This window comes from Anneissia japonica, unplaced genomic scaffold (assembly GCF_011630105.1).
Source record: "Anneissia japonica isolate Jap-2015-1 unplaced genomic scaffold, ASM1163010v1 scaffold16662_len1167910_cov178, whole genome shotgun sequence".
NCBI classification, from domain to species: domain Eukaryota; kingdom Metazoa; phylum Echinodermata; class Crinoidea; order Comatulida; family Comatulidae; genus Anneissia; species Anneissia japonica.
In genome coordinates this window covers 978,153-998,477 of record NW_022732216.1, presented here as the reverse complement: position 1 = coordinate 998,477, position 20,325 = coordinate 978,153, and the positions used below count along the sequence as shown (strand labels likewise).

At 32.7% G+C, this 20,325-nt stretch overlaps 1 protein-coding gene across 3 annotated transcripts in view; it reads right to left on the bottom strand.

Moving 5' to 3' along the window:
* Positions 1 to 637: 637 nt before the first annotated feature.
* Positions 638 to 20,325, bottom strand: part of LOC117115642 (SID1 transmembrane family member 2-like) — a 61,400-nt gene continuing 41,712 nt past the window's right edge. For 2 of the 3 annotated variants that reach the window (XM_033259521.1, XM_033259523.1), the window contains 5 exons: positions 19,860 to 20,143; positions 7,574 to 7,647; positions 6,424 to 6,547; positions 4,560 to 4,677; positions 638 to 902 (listed from right to left, as the gene is read on the bottom strand). In XM_033259521.1, the coding sequence (XP_033115412.1) occupies positions 757 to 902; positions 4,560 to 4,677; positions 6,424 to 6,547; positions 7,574 to 7,647; positions 19,860 to 20,143 (746 nt within the window). In that variant the 3' untranslated portion in view covers positions 638 to 756. The remainder of the gene's footprint in view (positions 903 to 4,559; positions 4,678 to 6,423; positions 6,548 to 7,573; positions 7,648 to 19,859; positions 20,144 to 20,325) is intronic. The other variant, XM_033259522.1, reaches the window with a different exon arrangement.

Genomic DNA, 20,325 nt, shown 5'->3' with positions numbered 1-20,325 from the left:
TATTATACCACCTCTCATTCAGGACAAACCTATTAGGGGACATGAAATGAAAGTATATCTACATCTACAGCCAACCCCTAAGCAGGAAACACCCCCATTTTTTTTTCATTTTGGTCCTGGAGGTGTCATTTTAGTAGGGATTCTACTGTATACAGGGGACATTTCCTTTACCGTCTTTTCTAAAGAGAACATTACAAGCACATGTCTGCACAGCTGATGGATTAACAATGTTCTATACATGCATTTCATCACTCAACACTGATGGAAATGAACTGGAGAAAAAGAATTTGAAATATCTACATTGTTCAATGTTCACACAGTAGCTATAATCATTAGCTATTCCTGAGTTAATATTCAATACTTGTTCGGTAGTTGTTTCAACAACAAATGATTTTGATGGGTCAGTATCTGTTATATTTTTATTATATTTGTCAGTAAATGTCAATAAATTCTGATATCTGATTGGTCATACCAAATAAATGAAGATGGCTGAAAAGAAAGTCAAAATAATGAATCTAGCACACTGATGTGTCTGTGTGATAGTTGCCTATTGCACATCAGACTTAGTATAACTTAGTATATTCTAACTATATCCCTCTTTACTGCATCCTGGTTTTTCCACAAAAAAGTTCTCCAAACTTCCTGTCTTCTACAACTCCTACTTTTTCCATCCTCTCAAAGTGCTATTGCTTCTTCAAAGCATACCAAGTACAGAAAAACAACATATTCAAGAAAAATAAAAAAGAAATATAAATGTTAACTCACAACTCCCAAAACAGCGATGAAAATTACTCCCGCAAAGCAGGCATAGGAAGCATACGCGTTAGCGTTGATATCAGGGTGACGTTGCTGGTACAATTTGAGCATGCCCAGACCGGCGATGATATACATGAACGAAGTATCTATACAGAAAAAAAAGTTTTATAAACATATATACAGTTGTTTCTTTATGTGTCCATTACTACAAAAAAAATCACAGATATTAGACACATAAAACTTGATAGTGATGATAGCATTGTTTAAAGTATATTGAATAGTTTGTGTCAATACTGTATTGGCAGATATAGATACTATATTGGTGTTGATGGATTTTAAAAAATTTAAATATTATAGAATTTTTGTATATTGAGGCAGCATGACCACCGATTGCCAACAGTGAAAAATCACAGAATTTGGCAAATGCAAAACCCCTCAATGACTAATACATACATTCTGATTTCCATCAAACAATTAGTTGATAATGACAACTATAAATTCTAACATCTTAACCAGTCAAACATCAAATAGGATAGACACTAAGCTTGCCAAAAACTTTCAAAATTGTTGCTCTCATACGGAGTTAATGAAGCCCTGACCAATTGTATAAAGCTACCATAGATTAGAATAAAATACTAGGATGGGTAAACTTGGCAAAAGAATCAAGTCTGAAATAGTTCCCTTAAAGCAAGGCTATCCTGAGGACAATTTTTTTCTGATACACCGTAAGACTCAAAAAGGGTGTTTTCACAAATTTGGGGGCAACGTGGAAAAAAACAATAATAGGAAGATTAACACTACAAAATCGGGGGAGTGTCTGATACATTTGATCGACTTCTGTTGAAAAGTATATAATCTACACAGGAAGTCCTGAAACAAACAGCTGGATCATGCCCTCAGATAAGTTAGAACTCAAAGTGTTGTTCATCTCCCCTGATGGACAGATCTCTCCAAAAAAACTTTCATTTTAAAGTGAAAGATTGTTAAAATGTTAGTATACGTCCTTGAGTTACGCAGGTTTTCAACTCCCACTCTTATTAGTAATAATTATTGACTAAAAACCCTACATTGCTTGCTCTTAATAAAACCAGTAAAACAATGAGATTATATATATATACAGATGCTTATATATTGCTTATCGTGTCAGTCATCAGTCTGTATGTGAATTATTGTGCACCCTTTATGAAGCACTGACCTAGATCCTCTACGCATCCTCCTCAATTAGATGAACTGTCAATCCGTTACATATATTAAACCGCTCATAATTTCCCCTTTAGTCAGATTGGCTACTTAAAGATCAGCGTAGATACGGTCCTCTCATAATCCTTATTTTCAAATTCTAATCATTCTTCATAATAGCTGTCATTAAGAATTAATAATTTGGATTAACACCTAGGGGAACTGTGGACACTCTGCTAGTGGGTAATCAAAATTTATTTTTTTGACAATTGTGGTGCTTGAATCAGATAAATAATTGGTTTGCCCTGGAGATGGGATAAGGTAGGATAGGATAGGATTATTGTTGGTGTGAAACATACCAAGTATAACCCACTAAAATCTGAAGACTTATTTCCACTGGGGCCCTTCTGGTGGTGAATTAGGCAGTAAACTGGGAGACAATTATTCTTATACTAAGCATGCATGTGCGCACCAGGCCGTACACAGAACTGGCAGCTTAAACGTCTCATCCGAAAGGCCCAGGATGTTGAAGTATAAGCAATTTGGCTGAAGCGCACGAGCAACAGTGACTGGAATTGAACCAGGGAACAAATCACCTAAAAGGATCTCCACGGTTCAACGCACTCAGTCACCACCACAATTTTAGCCAAATAAGCTTCTTTGCCTCCTACAGAGGCTATCCTAGGCAACTTATAATAATTTAGTAAAACAGGAAATTATTTATGACAATAAGTTAATTAGATAATCAGAAATATAGAGCCAAGCATTTTCTAATAAAAATTCCTGATATAACATTCCAATGGCGATGAAAACCATGCAATCAGGAGCACAAGTAAAAGTGCACCCTCTATAAATGCTACTTGTGTAATCGCAATTTAAGCCAAAATTGACAAACCTATCCACTAATTATTGGATTTAAAATGTCAGAATTTCAATGTATTTTAAAATCAAGCCAAAATGTATTTGTCTGGGGCTCTCTAATTATGTAAGGTTTTCAAAATTTATGAAATTGTGACATTCGAAGGTCATACAAATGTAAAGATTTACAGTATATCAGCGGGAAGAAATATAATGACACAGATTTTAAAGATAATTAGCATCAAATTCAATAACTAAATCCCTCTTTAAATATGTCAGAAGTTAATAACGAAATAACTGTTACGTCTTAAGTTATATTTTTTTTATCTTTAAGCTATAACTTATATCCTACATCAGTGTGATATTAATCTTTAGACGTTAAGACGAGGAGGGAGACTTTAATAAGATCATGAGTTGCATCCTGTAATAATTTTGCAAGCCATGTGAATATGAAAAGTAAAAAAAAAATTCCTCGAAGACCTTACGAGGAAAAGTGTAAGAAATTGTCGTCGATATGTATCAATAAGACACAAGCTGCCTCAACTTCCTTATATTTGATTTCAACTGGTATGAATCTAGAGTAATGTTGAACTCATGCCTGCAAATCCGAGATAACATTTTTTTCAAGGCAAAAGACACACTCCGTGGTGGATGTCAATGAATGAGACAGATTATCTGCACATGTGCAAGATGTGGTAGATACACGTACATACTTTAATATGTATGAGTGAAGACATCCATATGCATTTTTTGCCGAATATATTTAATTCTTATAGAAAAATATTGATATTCATGCAACAGCTGAATATTTTTAAATCTATTACCTTAAATACAATTAATTTTTACTGTTTCCCTCAATTTGTTTTTTTGGTTTTATTGGGGGTCCGCACTCGTTATGACCTTAAATTAAATTTTGAACTTGAATCATTCAATACAGAGGGGAAATGAAACTAATGTGCATCTGTAGAAATTGAAACGTCCAACTTTTGATTTCTACATATCTAACATTCTTCAAGGTTAGAGCAGTTAATTACTGCTTTCAAATAACCTTTTTGTAGGTGAAGTACAGGAAAGGTCAAACCGATGACAAAACTCATTAGAAAGGAAAATTGGAAAATGTTTTTTGTTTCCCAAAGCTCAATATAATACAGTATTTGATATGTTTGAAGTCAAACAATGCCCTAATTTCATATAAAATCTGATAAAAAAAATCTGATCACCAATGGCAAAAAAAACTTAATAGACTATAGAAGTCTTAGTAGAAAGACAATAATAGACCTTAGTAGATACTTATTTTCATTTACTATGCATATTCATAAATTTAAAAAGCCTACCAATTGAATACATGATATAGTCTGATAGGAGTGTGTTGTCATTTTTAATAGATGTTAAAGTAGAAACTACTATAATATTTAGAGCTATCTGTGTTTGGATATATAATAAACTACAGTATATGATATATCACATCCTAGGCATCTGATTGGTTGAAAGTGCGAATAATATGATCAATTGTCCAAATGATTCGAACGCTGGTTCGAACGGCACGAGTAGACGATATCCCAGTGTACCGGTACAGACAGCCCCTGTGGCAGACGACAAGAGTTGCTGGTACCAAGTTACCGGATAGCACAGACACAAAGGGACCCTTAGGGGTGAAGAAATTCATTGATCGAGTTCCTAGTCCACATAGTAAGCGCCCTGAGCATCTTGTTTGATGGATACCGTCACTATACAAATCTACACTACTACTATTATTAACAACTTACCAAATTGAAAATTAGAATAATTAGGACAAACATGATAGCAGGCACTCAGAACACCCTCCATGAACAAGGAGATGCCAAGGGCATAAAATAGACCAAAATGCTTAGGTATTCCACATCTCTGAAAAGGAATTTTGAGAAAAAAAAAATGTTTCAATTTATAACTTATTTATGTGAATAATATCAAAGGCTATAGAGAGCTAATTGTTCAATGAATTCTACAATAGCTTGAGAAGAGAAAAATCAATTCAAACCACCTACTTTCAAAACTAACAGGTACAAGAAAAGCCCAATTCTATATACCTTATTAGTATCTTAAACCTAGACTTGCAATTATATATTTGAACCTTAATATGAAAGTTCAAGCTCAGATCAGAACATCTCTGAGATGACAGTGTGCTTTCGCTTTTGCTACTCCCTGGCTCACCTTTATGGATATTTGGTTTTTATAATTATGTATTTGCCAGAATGAATAAAATAAAATAAACCTCAATTTTAATAAGTTCATTGGAATTATTTTTTTTTTTAAATTTTTATAACAATATTACTGTTGTATGACTTTACCCTAAAATCTTAAATTTATATGTATTGTTCAAACAATCTATTATGTATTGTTGTTTTGTAATCTTTGTGCAATGTATAGACCCAGCGGATTTATCAAATTAGAAATTAGAAATCAGCTCAAATTCGTCTTAAATCTATGTTTTTGCTTAAGTCATATTTATCAATATTGCTTAGCTTAAAAAGTGCTTAAAATTAAAAAGTCGAATTTTTTCAATTATTTTATTTTTATTATTTATTTTTATATTTTATTTTTTCTGTTAGTGGTTAGTAAGTAATGATAATTATGAACCCTTGCCGAAAACCCAATTATGCCACTGTGTACCATATTTAAACTTGGGGGATATTTCCTCCACGATTCAAGCATTTTCTTTTAAAGTGTCAACAAAAAGCCTTGTCTGAAAGGTGGACACATAAAGCGTTAAAAGCTGAATAGACGTAACCTCATTTTAACGAGAGGAATGGTGAACGGTTGCTCTTGTTTATAACATGATAATGCACTAGATTAAGATTGTTATTAAGTTTTTTACAAGTGTATGTTCTTATTGGACCTTTCTGGAGTGTCAATCAAATAACTGACCAATAACAGGGCCAGGAATATGTGCATCCTACAAACACATGTATGTGTGTGTACCATAGAGCTATTAAACAACTAGAGTGCTGACAAGATGGTGAAGAAATGCAGAGTTGTGTATGTGTACCATCCATGATGGCCGCCGAAGGAAAGCGCCATCTTCAGGCTTAGCATACATATTATTACCATGAATAAGCCCTCTGACTGACTCTTATTTTATTAATGATAATTAGTATTGATAATAACAAATTATTAAACTATCGTAAAAAGAGGCCAAGTAGAGCATCTTATTCAAAAATATTTAAAAAATTAAAATCGTGTACTTTACACCTGTACACCGCAACGCTCGAGTTTCAAACATATGGGTAACTAGCTGTACTAAACTTTCTGTGTAAATTGAGAATGCCATTGAAAATGATAGTTCATAGGCGAAATTTGATTGGCTGAATCTATGGGAGCCATCTTGGATGGTACACACACACAGCTCTGCATATTTTGAACATCGAATACATTGCAGTAGCGCTCTAGTATTCTTATTATATCTCTATGGTGTGTACATTCTCGTTTTGTGGGACCATAACAACAACATCAAAGGGGGGTGGGGCTTAGTGGATGTGGTTTACTTTTATATTTTTGCTATTTTTACCATTTAAATCCCTAACGGACATATGAAAATGGGTAAGCAAGCAAGTAAGTAAATTATTATTGTTTTCCTCGATATTTTGAGCTAACCTCTGATCTTCGGTTTCCCATCTGAAGTTCTTTCTTGTACATGTATTCCCTTCTGTAGACAAGGAGCAAGAACAGGATACCCAACATCATGTAGCCGATGTTGCTGAAAACATTGTTGAATGCACTGAAAAAGAAAAATCACAAAGTATAGATTTAAAAATGACATCATTAGATTCCATCATCTCTATAGTTTTCTTAACTGTTATTTTTAATATCTTTACTTTAAGCATAAGGCTTGCCTTACAAAAACCAGCATTACTGCACAAAAAATTAAAATTGACTTTTTAATATATTCGTATTTTTCATATTGTAAGCTTTAAAATGAAGGGTCGTTTACTAGAATCGACTTATTGCAAAAGTTATGAGTAAAAATATTTAATTATGGCATGTATACATTACAGCCACATTCTTATGCTAATTACTCCGTTTAACAATTAGCGACAGTATGCTTGGTTTTGGAAAGGCAAGCCTCATATTCTATCTCTATGATGTGGCTATGAATGAATTACAGAGAGAGTTTCATTTCATCTATATTTCTTTCACATCTAATAGCAAGTAACTCATCAATTACGGGATGGAATGATGCATCGTAAGTCTCTTTATTGGCCTAGGGATTCCAGTTAATTTTAGTCATGAGAAAAAAAAACCCCTGCTGTGACGGGGTTTGAACCTAGGATCCTGGGATTGGGCAACACGCATCTTAAGCCTGTTTTTCCACCAGGCGAATTTATTCGCAAAAATACAACATTTTTCACAAACACTGCCACCATGTTGTCACTGTCAATGTTGGTGTGCCATGGTGACTCGTACAATCATCGATTCGATTCTGCGCTCAAGGGGGCGTCAAACTTTTTCTTCAAGCTCTGATTGGCTCTGCATTTTTTTACTTTGTAATCTGCCGAAACGACCCACCAAAGGAGAAAAAGTGAACAATCTGTTGATGGACTTCCACATGAAACTGTTAACCACGAAGCTATTCAACTTGAACTTTACTTCACTTCAATTTACTAATTTTACTGAATTCTATCAAGCAGGCAGTATAGAAACATGAACAGTCATGGTACGAAAATGGTACTGTATTCCATATTATAGGATAATTGTACGATTAAACAATGACATTTATAAAACATTATAATATATGCATTCTTACCTAATGACACCAGCTGGATTTGCACAAAGGAAGTTATAATAACATATGTCTTCATTACCAGTGATGTTTAAAACCTGTATCAAAACAATAATAATTTGTAAAACAATAAAAAAAAAAAGTGATGAAGATAACAAACTGTATAATGGCATGATTTTACATTTCTGTGATATCAAATCTATGCACTTTGAAGTATGGAACCTTGGTAACATCCAAGGACTCTGTGAACTGCTGCCAACAAAACTACGTGGAGCGTCTTCAAAATATGTAATGAGACTGATCAGAAACTTAAAATTTATTTAAATGCAGCAAAATGTAATACAACCCAGAAACCAAAAGGATTGTTATGTCAAGAAAGCACCTAAACCACAGTATGGAAATGGCGTTGACAAGGAAAATCAAAATGTACCCTGGCTATAGATAGAGCATCAGAAGTGTTTTCAGATTATGTATTTCACTATGTAATTACTCTGTGTAAAACAGTATTCAATGTTGATTAATTTACCATTGATACACCACTGGCAAAATCAGATACAGTAGTTGGTATCCATTATGCTTCTTTCTACCACTGTATATAAGAAAGTAACTAGAGATGGGGACAAGCTTGATGTCAGTGTAGGTACAGAATTAAAGGTTTATATTGACAATTTATGAAAAAAAAAAAAATGCAAAAAACACAAAAGAAAAAAATTTTGGCAAAAGAAAACAACATTTAAATACTTTATAGGGCTTAATATTAGTTAAAAGAGGTAAAATAAGATGTTAAGATTATTGGATATATGAAAGATTTGCTAAAAATTAAGGAAAGTGAAACCTTTGGTAGAATGGGAAATAGATTGGTTTTTATGTAGTAAGCATAACAATGTTGAGTCACTACTAAAAATATATATAATTTAGTGAAGTTTGACGAATCCCAGAGTTGAAAATAATTTAAGGTTGGAAGTTATAAATTGGAACTGGTGCTTGTAAGCAAATCGTGCATCAAACCTTAGTTATTATTTAATTATCTTTAGATATTTTTGTGATAGTCATCAGTAGTTATAACAATAAAAAAGCTGTGGTCATCGGAGAATGCAAATGGACGTCAGTATTCTATGTGTAGAAGTACCGCTGACGCAATTATAGGGATAGCATGCTTTAGCCGGACACATAGGATTGCCTTCTCTCATATGACTATGATTAGATAGGGTTTTCTTCCTGATCATGTTCCTACATAGCGCGACTAGGAGCCAGAACAGCTTGGAAAAATTAACAACTTTTCCGAATTAGTGAGTAGGCACAAAATATAAATAGACAAAAACCATCCCATAATTATTTACAAGATACCAATCATGTTTTCAGGATATAATAATCTATCAAAAAAGCGATCACTACCGACGACTACAGGCTGAAATAATTAAACTTAGGATCTTTACACCATGGCATCCATGAATACGCACGTTCTCTTTAATCGGAGATGACACGGAGTATTAGAGTAAACGTGATGGGTCTCTGGTTTCTGGATTCGGAATGATACTATGCATTACTACCTCTCAGACGTCCTATGAAATGTTATAAACACTATGAAATGAATCTATCCCAGTGGCAGAAAACTATACTGACATTTGACTTGTGAGATACAGATTCGATTGGATGCCAACGAATACGCAGGGATTCCTGTATCACCTCCAAGGATACTCAGTAGTCGGATATCGTGACACATAGCCTCCACACTTGTGCCTTCACTTCCAGTTCAAATCCACGGATATGGTTTAACCCAATTTAAAATGGATATCATCCTCCCTGTGAACTTTCTACCTTCAGGGTTTGAATAAATCCCAAATTCCAGCCAATTATTCTATTTGTTTTATTACTTAATCTTTATCATTTTGTAAAAATAAGTTAAAGTGCCACAGAAAGTTTAATAAGTAGGAAGGAAGAAAAACTCTTACACAGTATAATGCCCAAGGCATTAAAAATGATATTTATATATATCCATTAAGAAATAATCAATAAATGTTTTTTGTAAACCATTCCAATCACAATATAGATTAAAAAAAAGAAAATAAATAATGAATATATAAAAAAATAATACTATATCCCAAAAGAAACAAATTGCATAATAGTTTAATGATTTTAAATTTGTAAAACTTTTGCATAATAGAATGCTGATCTGCAGATAAAAAACGTAAATAACAAAAAGAAAACAATTGAAAAAAATCACAATGAAAAAAAAAAAAAACAATTATTGTTGATTATTGTTTTTATTATTAAATAATAATAATGCCAAACATATACTTAGTCCTACAAAAAATATTTTTGTATTTATATACAGTACTACATAAATTTTTTGGGGGGAATTAAACTGCAAGTTATTAAACAAGTAAGAATAACAACAAACAATATTGATGATAAGAATACTTAATGCTGTTAAATGCACAATGAAAAAAACAAACAAAAAAACAAAAAAAGTAAAAAATCATTACAAACTTTCAACAGAATTTAAAAACAATGCATATAATTGAAACATTTACCAGTAAATAGAACATAAAATTGGAATAAGAACTTATGTCTAAGGAGTCAACGTCCGATTTAATTTATCGTTTGAAATTATAGGCCAGGAAATTTTACATCAAACATGGATCAAATTATAGATAAGATCATTTGCACGAGACCCAACGTCTTTAGCAGCTGAACTCGTGATTGTCACCTTGTGCGTATATTGATTGGTTTTGGCAGCTAGCCAATAGTTAAAGGATAATGATTACTCCATATGACATTTTAATTTAATTGGGTATAACGTACAAAAGAGAAAATGACCTATGTATTAGGAAATGAATTGAATAGAGTATGTGGGTAATTCAAAGAGTTGTTTATTCATTACATTCCTATGGAGGTATTCAAATGTGTTCTGTAATTAATTACATTTTTATTTCTTATTGTACTTCTAGAATTATATGGTACCAGAGAACAATAACTACTAGTAAAATAATAATATTCATAACAATAATAATGACAATAATAATCAGTATAATAATAATGATAATAATAATGAAATTAATTATAATAATTTTGATTTTCAATAACTATACAGAAATGAAAGTATTAATAGAGAGTTTGGGCAAACTAACGTATATGCATACTTATCAGTCTCAGAACACGTATACGGATAAGTTTGAATTCGTAGCTTTTTTCATTTGGGCAAAAATTATGTGACGTACCATAAGAGGGCAGTAGCACTTAAAATGGCAGCCCTTGGTCTAGGTTGATTTGACAGTCAGGCCAAATTTTGACTTTGTATCACTTGCATGCAGAATTTATAGTCCAAAACTTTGTCAGCATTGCCTTGAATAGTCTGTTCTGCTTTGACAGAACTTGCCTTTTTGTTTTCAAGCTTAAAAAAGTAATATACCAGAATAACTTCATATGTTTTTCAACTTACGTGTGAAATGGGCTCAATACGCCAAAAACACATCGAAAACCTGTATCACACACGGTATTGACGCCACACTACACAAAGACTGTGAGGTAGTACGCGAATTTCATCCATATGCATACGGATACGGAGTTTGCCCAAAATGTCTATTAACAACAATAATAGCGATAACAGCGAGATCAGCAGCAGCAGTGTCCTCTTCATCGCTGTTATTATTATTATCATTATTATCATTCTTATTGTCAGTTTTATTACACATTTTTTATTATTGAATTTATCATCATTATGATATTACTAGTTTCCACCCATGTAGGAGCCAAGTCACTGCCACAGTGCTACTGGTGAATGCATAAAAAGGTAATAAATGTTATACAAAATAAACCGCATAAAACTGAAGCAGGAAAAATCTGTTAATGAATGTCAATGATGTACGTGCAACTGACAGGCCTAGTAATCCTGTATGTCCTGTTGCTACTACCAACTGTTCAATTCATAATTATTTGCTTCAAACCCTGTAGGAATTTTGTCATGAAAAATTAGAAAAAAACACCGGGTTGATTTACATTTTGTATTTGAAAGGTAATTCAATTAAAGAACTAAAAATATTCGATTAGGGCCTCTGAAAGGTGCTTTAAACTAGCCAATGTTCCATTTATGTTAATGTATATTTGATGGCTTGTTGTTTTAAGTATAAGCACTTAACAGGTTCCTCGAATACAGAGTAGTTAATTATGGGGAAAGATGGGGTATTGTACCTGATTCTTGCGATAAAGACTCTGGTCCAAACCCACGGCCAGCGAGTTATAATTGGAGTCTGATAGCTTGGCTCCTCGAATAAACCTCATATTGAGAGTTAGGCGGGTTAAGGATAATGTTTGTATCTGTCTGTAATATGTTGAAGTTACGTCAGGTGACAATGCACTGCGGCTCCCGTGGATGCCTAGAGACCCAGCCCAAAATTCCAATTTTCATTGAATGAGGACAAATAAAAAATTATTATTTACTATTACTATTTACTATTATTATTATTATTATTATTATAAATCAATCTATTATTATAAATCTAGAAAAGTTAACAGCAGACATAATTGCACTTTGATACAAACACCATAAAAAGACCTGTTGTGTTGTTAGTGAAGGAGATTGTATTTTCAGATAAACAGCTGCATCTTTTGACTTTTTCAAAGCCTTATATGTGGTGTTTCGCAATTAAAATTAGATTGTTACTTCATGCAAACTTTCATGTAATTATTTATGTGTATTTAATTGTTCTTCAGGATATTGTATTATATGTAAAAATGTTTTTATATACTTTACAGCATCAAATAGACAAAATTTAATATTTGCCATCATTTTTTTTTTTGCTCATGATAATAAAGGTCATCATATTACAATTTATGAGTACTGAAATGCACGCAGTTCGAAGAATAAATATTTTATCTGTAATTACTTAAATCAATCTGTACAATATTTACAACCATAACCTTACACCTTTTACCAGGTCAAGATGTTTTTTTTTTGTTTTAATATTTTAACATGCTTTTAACTACATTTTAACCTTTTATCAATGGTTGTTTCCAGTGCCATTTGTGTATTTTGATGTTTTATATTTTAGCAACAGATTTTTAGAAAATGTAATGCATGTATAACTAACCAAAGTTTCAAACAATGTTTATATTATGTTGGAGGGGAGTTGAATAGCTTAGTGGTTAAGATGCTTTCCCTCTAATCCCAGGGTCCTGGGTTCAATTCCTGTGACAGCAGACCTTTTCTCACCACTAAAAACTCTACTTCAAAGCTTCATAAAGAATCTTTGCTGCTAAAAGCATCACTTTATTTCATATATTTAAAGTGGGCCCAGAATATCTGCTGACCAGGATATGCTGGAAGGGTCATCATCTATAATTATGCTTTAAAAAAATTTTAAAAAATATTACTTGTGTTTGAACAAAAATAAATAAATCTTGAATCTTGAATATACATTATCGAAATATGAATGCATGTTTGTACGTTACTGAATCACTAAAGCGTAGTACGGAAGCTTATTTTCTTTTTTAGTATCAAATTTACTCACATGAGAATTGGTAAGATCTAAAGGAATATCAATTTGTGTTAATTGCAGTCTTTTGATGGAACGACGCTTTCACAATTGCTTCTCATTGATAATCAACCAAAAATCCATCTCTTTTTCAATAGATACACGTATTAGAATTAAACGGCCCTCAAAAATGAAAGTTTTCTTGCAGATGACCTGCAAATCACCGGATCAGTCGACAAGGGCCATACTCTATGATAGTCATCAAAAAGTCAATCAATATCTGGGTCAACTTTTCATATGAATGAAATAGGAAGATGATTTGAGTGGTTTAGAGTTAAATTTTTTTTCCTCTTTTTCATTATCGTCCAACAGAGAGTAAACTCATTTACTGTACAGGATGGAATTGAAATATGCTAACCGTGGCTGCGCAGTAGGGGAGCGGGCAGGGGATGGACAGGTCAGTCCCTTAGTTAGCCATGAATTGTCTGATCAAATAATAAAAACAAAAATTGTTTTAATAATTTTTAGGGCATAATATATTCTAAGGCATAAATATACCTTTATCATAAGTTTTATACCCATATAAAGCGCCTAGAGGAATCTGTGATCTATTAGGCGCTATATAAATACGGTTTCATTATTATTATTATTATTATTATTATTATTATTGTTATTATTATTATTATCTTTAAAGAATGTTTCTTGTCCACATCAGTTTTAACCTTCAATCCATCATTAGCATTCTATACATTATCGCTATTAATATCAGCAGTTGAAAGTTCTCCTTCCTCTATAAGTTTGTATCCCAATAAAAACTCAGTTGATTTAATAGAGTAGTGAGTTACGAGACATTATGAAAATGAAATGAGTACCGTAGCACCTTCTTTAGACTAGCGAAATTTAATGAGACACAAACGTTCGCTAGCTTGAGTTAGCTTCATCAGGTGAATGTAGTGAAGAAAAACAGGATGAAACTGATCATTCAAATAATGAATTGTACGCTAAATGATCAATGATAACGCTATGCTATGGACTACAGAAACATTTTTAAAAAATGACAGTAATATGAAGTATTTTGGCTATGTAATATAACAGATACAGGATTGAAGCTAATGAAAACTATGGGTGGGGATAGATATTTTGACAGTGGGTGCATGATAACATTGGTAAACTCTAGATATAACGACTGGATTTTAAGGATGGAAAAGTGGTTATAAGGGTGGGTGAAGGCCATGGAATTAGCTTTAGACTGGGTGGCCCCGCCCACTATAACTCCATCCCAGCAGATATTGTGTAAAAGTTAAATAAAAGTTCTTGATATTTAAAGTAATGTGTTTAGTTAATTATTAGCATCTATTTTTTGGCTATGTAATATAACAGATATTGCCTTTTCTATCGGTGTAATTTGATATCCCTTTGGGAATTATGTTTTTCTCTCAGGACTATATTTTCCCTCAGCGCTACGCGCCTTGGGAAAAATATAATCCCTCGAAAATATATAATTCTCTCGGGGATATCAAATGTTATATTACACCTCTAAGCAGGCAATATCTGTATAATAAAATGAATGGTAATGGAAAATAATCAATGATAAAAATATTACAAAGGAATAATAGATATTATGAGCAATTAATCTGATTCTTTCCCAAAGCCTGTCCAGACTATAAAATCTTATTTGACAAGAACATGTGACATGCCTGAATATGGTCATGATGACATCACATCATGACCATATATAGGCACATCATGACTATACCATATGGGTATACAGTAGTTTTTAATTTGGAAAAAGATGAATGGTAGTTTTACCTTTGCTATAAAATAATGCACCCTTGTTTATCTCAAATTTGAATACACTGAGGTTTAACTGAGAAAATACTACTACTACTACTACTGTAATAATGAAGGAAAGCCTGATCCGTTAGATGAATTTTTAAATTATAATCGCTCGGGATTCAGTTTATGTGCTCCTAATACCTGCTAGCTAAAACTCTTTCATTCCCAGCTTTATCCACCATTTTAACAAAATAATTGCTTTGTATCTTTGTACTGCCAGAGGAAAACTAAATTTTAGTTGTTTTATTGGACAATAAATATTATTAAGATAAGATTCAAGTTCAGATTGAAACTTTGGTGCACTTCTCAGGAGAAACATCCTGGTTATTCTTCTTGGGCAATTAAACTAACCATGCAGATTGAATCAAATTGACCAATGGGAATGTCATATTGCAGGATGTTCAAAAAAGGATTTATTTTGGTCAAACTGCTGGTTTCAAACACAAAAAAGTCCATGACCATATGAGTTTAGAACACCTGATCATGTATTGTACTTTTATCAAACTTATATTCAAATTTTATTCTCATTTTAATATATTCAATGCACAAGGTTTAAATGAGTAAGTAATCTCAAAAGTAAAATATAACTATGTTAATATAAACATGTACAATTTACCAAAATGTACACCTATTGAGATTAAAGATACTGTAGTGTGATATATGACAAATAGGTACTTTACAAATTAAAGCCTCTCATGACTTAGAACAAAAATACTCTAATTGAGACAAACCAGTAATTTTCTTTAAGGAGTCATGTCAAATTTCGCCAAAATAACTATGAAAAACCATGGCCTGTACAATTGTCAAGGCTAGTGATTTAAAATCCACCACACGCTGTTAAGATGCTTAAGAAACTAAACACCATTGACTCAGCCCCCATGGTCTCGGGGGATATTCTCCTTCTCTAGAGGCTAGGTTTAAGGGGTTCAAACACCGCCAGTGGAAATCCTCAATGACAATCTTACATTCAAGAAGAGCATGCATTTAGCAGCAAATGATCCCAAAAAGCAAGTATTAGGAAATGTCAATTTATGCATACCTAATACACTGTTCAGTGTTCATTAGAGAAAGTAACCAAACAAGAGACCAAGGAAAACCAACTCACACAATTCCCATTGAAAAATTGTTGAGTAGGCCAGTCTTCAAGGTTCAAGATTTATTTATTGGTGAAACACAAATAACAGAAAAACATGGTTCGAAACTTTGGTTGATATGCATGAATAACATTACATAAATTGTTTAGAGACACACACACTGCACCGATTACAACCTTTGATAAAATGGTAAAATGAAGTTAAGAGCGTGTTAAAATATTCAAACATTAAGGAATTAAAATATTAAAACATTTTTCGGGATTTTAGGATTTTTATAGTACAGCCAAATATAAAATTACTTTATTAATGCAAACAGATTTAATCAAAGACGCCCTCTGGGTGAAAATACTTATCAACAGCGCACCACCCCATACATGAATAAACCTTACTTAAAGACTTAGTTTGTTTTGAAGTTATATTTCATGATATAAAATTTGTTAATCTAAAATGCCAAAGCGTACCAATTAACAACATTTCAGATTACTCATTTATTGGATTAAATCAAAGTTGGCAGACGCTGAAAATTATCTCTCATCACTTGAATTTTTTTTTTTTGCAAGGAAAATATAAATGCAAAAAAATTATATAGTGAAACAAGCAATCAAATCCCTTGTTAATCTAAGGGGTTGGAAAATGTAGGGTAGAAATTACATAAAACTGATCTTAACCTAATTTTTCAGATTATGATCAAAATTTGCTATTTTAAAAATCATCCAATCATCCCATCCTAATCCAGGCCAACCTTTGATGAGACCAAACCCGATTGTATCAGTACCAATCGTACTCAAGATTTTAGGCCAATGGCATCGTTTCATTCATCACCCTAAATTTGTGTCCCAGACTATAGCATGCATTGGTTAAACTTCACATAACTGACAAAAGTAACGACAGAGTTTCCTAGATCGTCCCAGCACTAGACTATTAGGCACCGCACATATTTGATGCATATACAAGCGTTAACGTCAACTGACACCGGGCCATGTTAATGCACAGTAATTAACTTAATATTAATATACATGCTTTGGCAGCTATCAGGCACAATATTTTATTTAATATAAAATCAGCCTTTTGGCAAATATCCAGAGAGACCCCGAAGCCAGCAGACAGTAATGATAATTTGAAGTTAAGACATAAAAGAAATGCTGACTCTAGTTTCTTTAGACAAATACAGTATAGCTTCTAAATTACATACTTAGAAATTAAGAAATACTTAATTATCTTGTCTGAAAAATAAGTTTCTAGAGCACAATTGATACTCATGAAGAGGTTTAAAGAATGAATTAAACTTCTGAAGGCTAATATATTTTCAGTTTAACCTATAGGAAACAAATTCTTTTATGCTTTATTAAAAAGATGAAAAAGTTTGAAAAGTTTTATCTTTTCTCATTTAGCGAATAAATAATATGAATGTATGGGGTAGAAAAGAACAGAGGCCACACTTAGCATTTTTGTAACCTAAAGGACTCGCGCTATATACTCAGTAAACAAATAATGCTCTTAGTACATCACTCGAGATACTATCGCATGGTCATATTAAGACTTGGATGTTGCGATGTAAACAAATCAGTAATTTGACTGACAAATGCCTTATATTTATTCAGTTGTTTTATTATTTAAGCACACAACACATGCACCAAGGATTGTCAAAAGCAAATAAATCACTTACCTACATGTGACAATCCTTTTTCACAAGACAAACATACACACAATACTTTACACAAACTAAACCTTAAGGTTTAGGGAGCAGAGTTGTGTTGGTCATGGGGCAAAATCCAACGACACTGACAGGAGTTGAACCCAGGACCCTGGGATTTGAGGACAGGCACCTTACCAAGTTATTCAACTCCACTCCAGGAGGAAGGAGGAAGGAGTATAAACTTTTTTTCAGGATATTAACATTTGAGTGATGAGCATATTCAAACAGAAAACCATTTTTTTTATAATGAGATTTCCAATGTTTCAGAAAACCAGGTTGCAGAAAAAAAATATTGTTAGGTTGAAAAAAAAAAGTCTCACCTAAAAGCATGAGTATCTAATTTCCTATGATAACAAAGCATTAGGTTACATTCTGAGCTCCAATGTTAAAGGACTGATTTTGTTATCAGATATTTTCACGATGCGTTTGATCTAAATATTGGCATCTCAGGAGAGAGTAAAGGATGACTTAATATTACTGGAGTAATTGTCCACATGTGCGACAAATAGAGCAACAAAGTAATAAATGAACTACACGCCCATTATGATAACATGTTAATTACAAACAATAACACCTAAAGTTTGTCAATTGAGCTAAAGTTCATAAAAAGTATGTTTGATGGAGCTACTATAAATACATAGGCCTACATAGTTTCAGAATCTCAAACGGAGATGAAGTTTACATAAGGCTATTACCTCCCTTCCTTCTTTAGCTTTCAAATTCAAGCACCTGTAAGGAAGTTCAGACAAGGCAAATTTAAGCTCTAAATAGCAGTGCACTTGTTGTACGCTTTGGGTGCTGCCTGTGAAGACGGTCTTTATATTAAGTTACTTTGAGCTTATTTCAGACGATTTAATTCTAAGAATCCTCGTGATCAAGGCAATATACTGTAGAAATGTTCTCTCACAGATTACCTTAGAGTATACATTTACTATAATGAGCTCGCATAAGTAAAGGTGCCCTTGATGATTATGAAGATGAGGATGATGATGATGATGAAGGCGATCATAACGATGATGATGAAGTGGATGATGACAATGAACAAGGATGATCAGGATGAGAATGAGAATGTTGATGACAATGAGGACCACTGTGATAATGAGGATGATGTTGATGAGCAGGACAATGAAGATGATGACAATGATTATAATAAATAGAGTGATGATGAGGATGATGATGGTGGTAATGATTATAATAATAATATGTTAATTCTGATATATGATGATGATGGGTGGTATGATGTTGATGATAATGACTGACAATGATAAATGATTATAATGATCATAGCAATGAAAATTATGAGAATTATGATGATGATTTATGTGGCGGTACAATTGATTTTGTTGTTAAGCTGGTCAATTGTTTCTGTCCTTGAAAAAAAAAACGATGGGACTGTATTTTCTCCTATACAAGTGGGTAACCAGTAGGTTCAAATGGATTTCATTTGCCCTACAAAAAGGAGAACTCAAAGGTGGAGGCTATAAAAGGGTTACCAGGTGTCTGGTAAGGAAACATGAGCCAGATCGAGTTCCAAACAGATGCACAACATGCAAATGACAATGTACAGTATTGATAACTAAAGCTATAACATTATGGAACATTCACAAGAGAGATGAGTTCTGTTTTCCACATGTTTTTTTGTTTCAATGACCAGGTAATAATGTGAATGATGACAGAGATACATTGGCATTATGTGACATATTCCACTGACATATTATTAGCATGCATTATAGATTTCTGTACGTTGGGTACCAGTTTACGATTATGCATCAATTTTGTAAGTGGCTTGCACGTGCTATTGCTAAAAGCTGATTAAATTTAAATTCTAAAAATAACATAAAAAACAAATTAATAATTAAAAAAATAAATAAATAAATAAAATATATAATATAAAAAATTAATTTAATTAAATTAATTAATTAATAAATTATTACAAAATTAGTGACAATATCAGTAGTATAATTTTGTAAAAACTGAAATTAAAAGTAAATATTTTCTAAGAAAAACATCTAATTTAATAATTTGTTTTCATTATTCAACTTTTATTTTTGGACAGAAAAAACTTCTTTAAAAATAATTTTCTTATTAAAGGAAGGCAAAGCTAGATGAATTTCTCCTGAAAAGATCAACAATATTAATGAGTTTGTTCGATAATATTGCTACCAAAAGAGAGATACATAATTTAAATATACATTAAAAAATAAACATACTGTCTGATATGTAACAACCAGCTGGATAACAGGCAATGCATAGAACACTGCAATCGTAATGAGGTTCCAATGGTACAGCCTATACTTCATTCGCATCAACTTTGGATCCTTCCTGGAGAGATCGGAAACAAACAGGACGGCCTTTGTCCGGTAAACCTCCTTCTCATGTTCGATATCCTCTAAGTAATCAATGTCGTCTTCATCAGATACGGAGCTTGCTGATCCTCTTCTAGTCTCACTGCCGGTACCAGTACCTCCATGACTTACATGGTTGGGTGATGGTCCTGTAATATAACATATAGAACATATAAATATACAAATTAGAACGATTTGATTTACAGAAAATAATAGGTAGTACTGTCCCTCTTGAAACTAATGGATCATTATATTCTTTATCCAAACGTGATAATAAACCACATGATAGTAACCACTGGTGGAGTATCTGAACGGTAACCGGAAGGTCTTT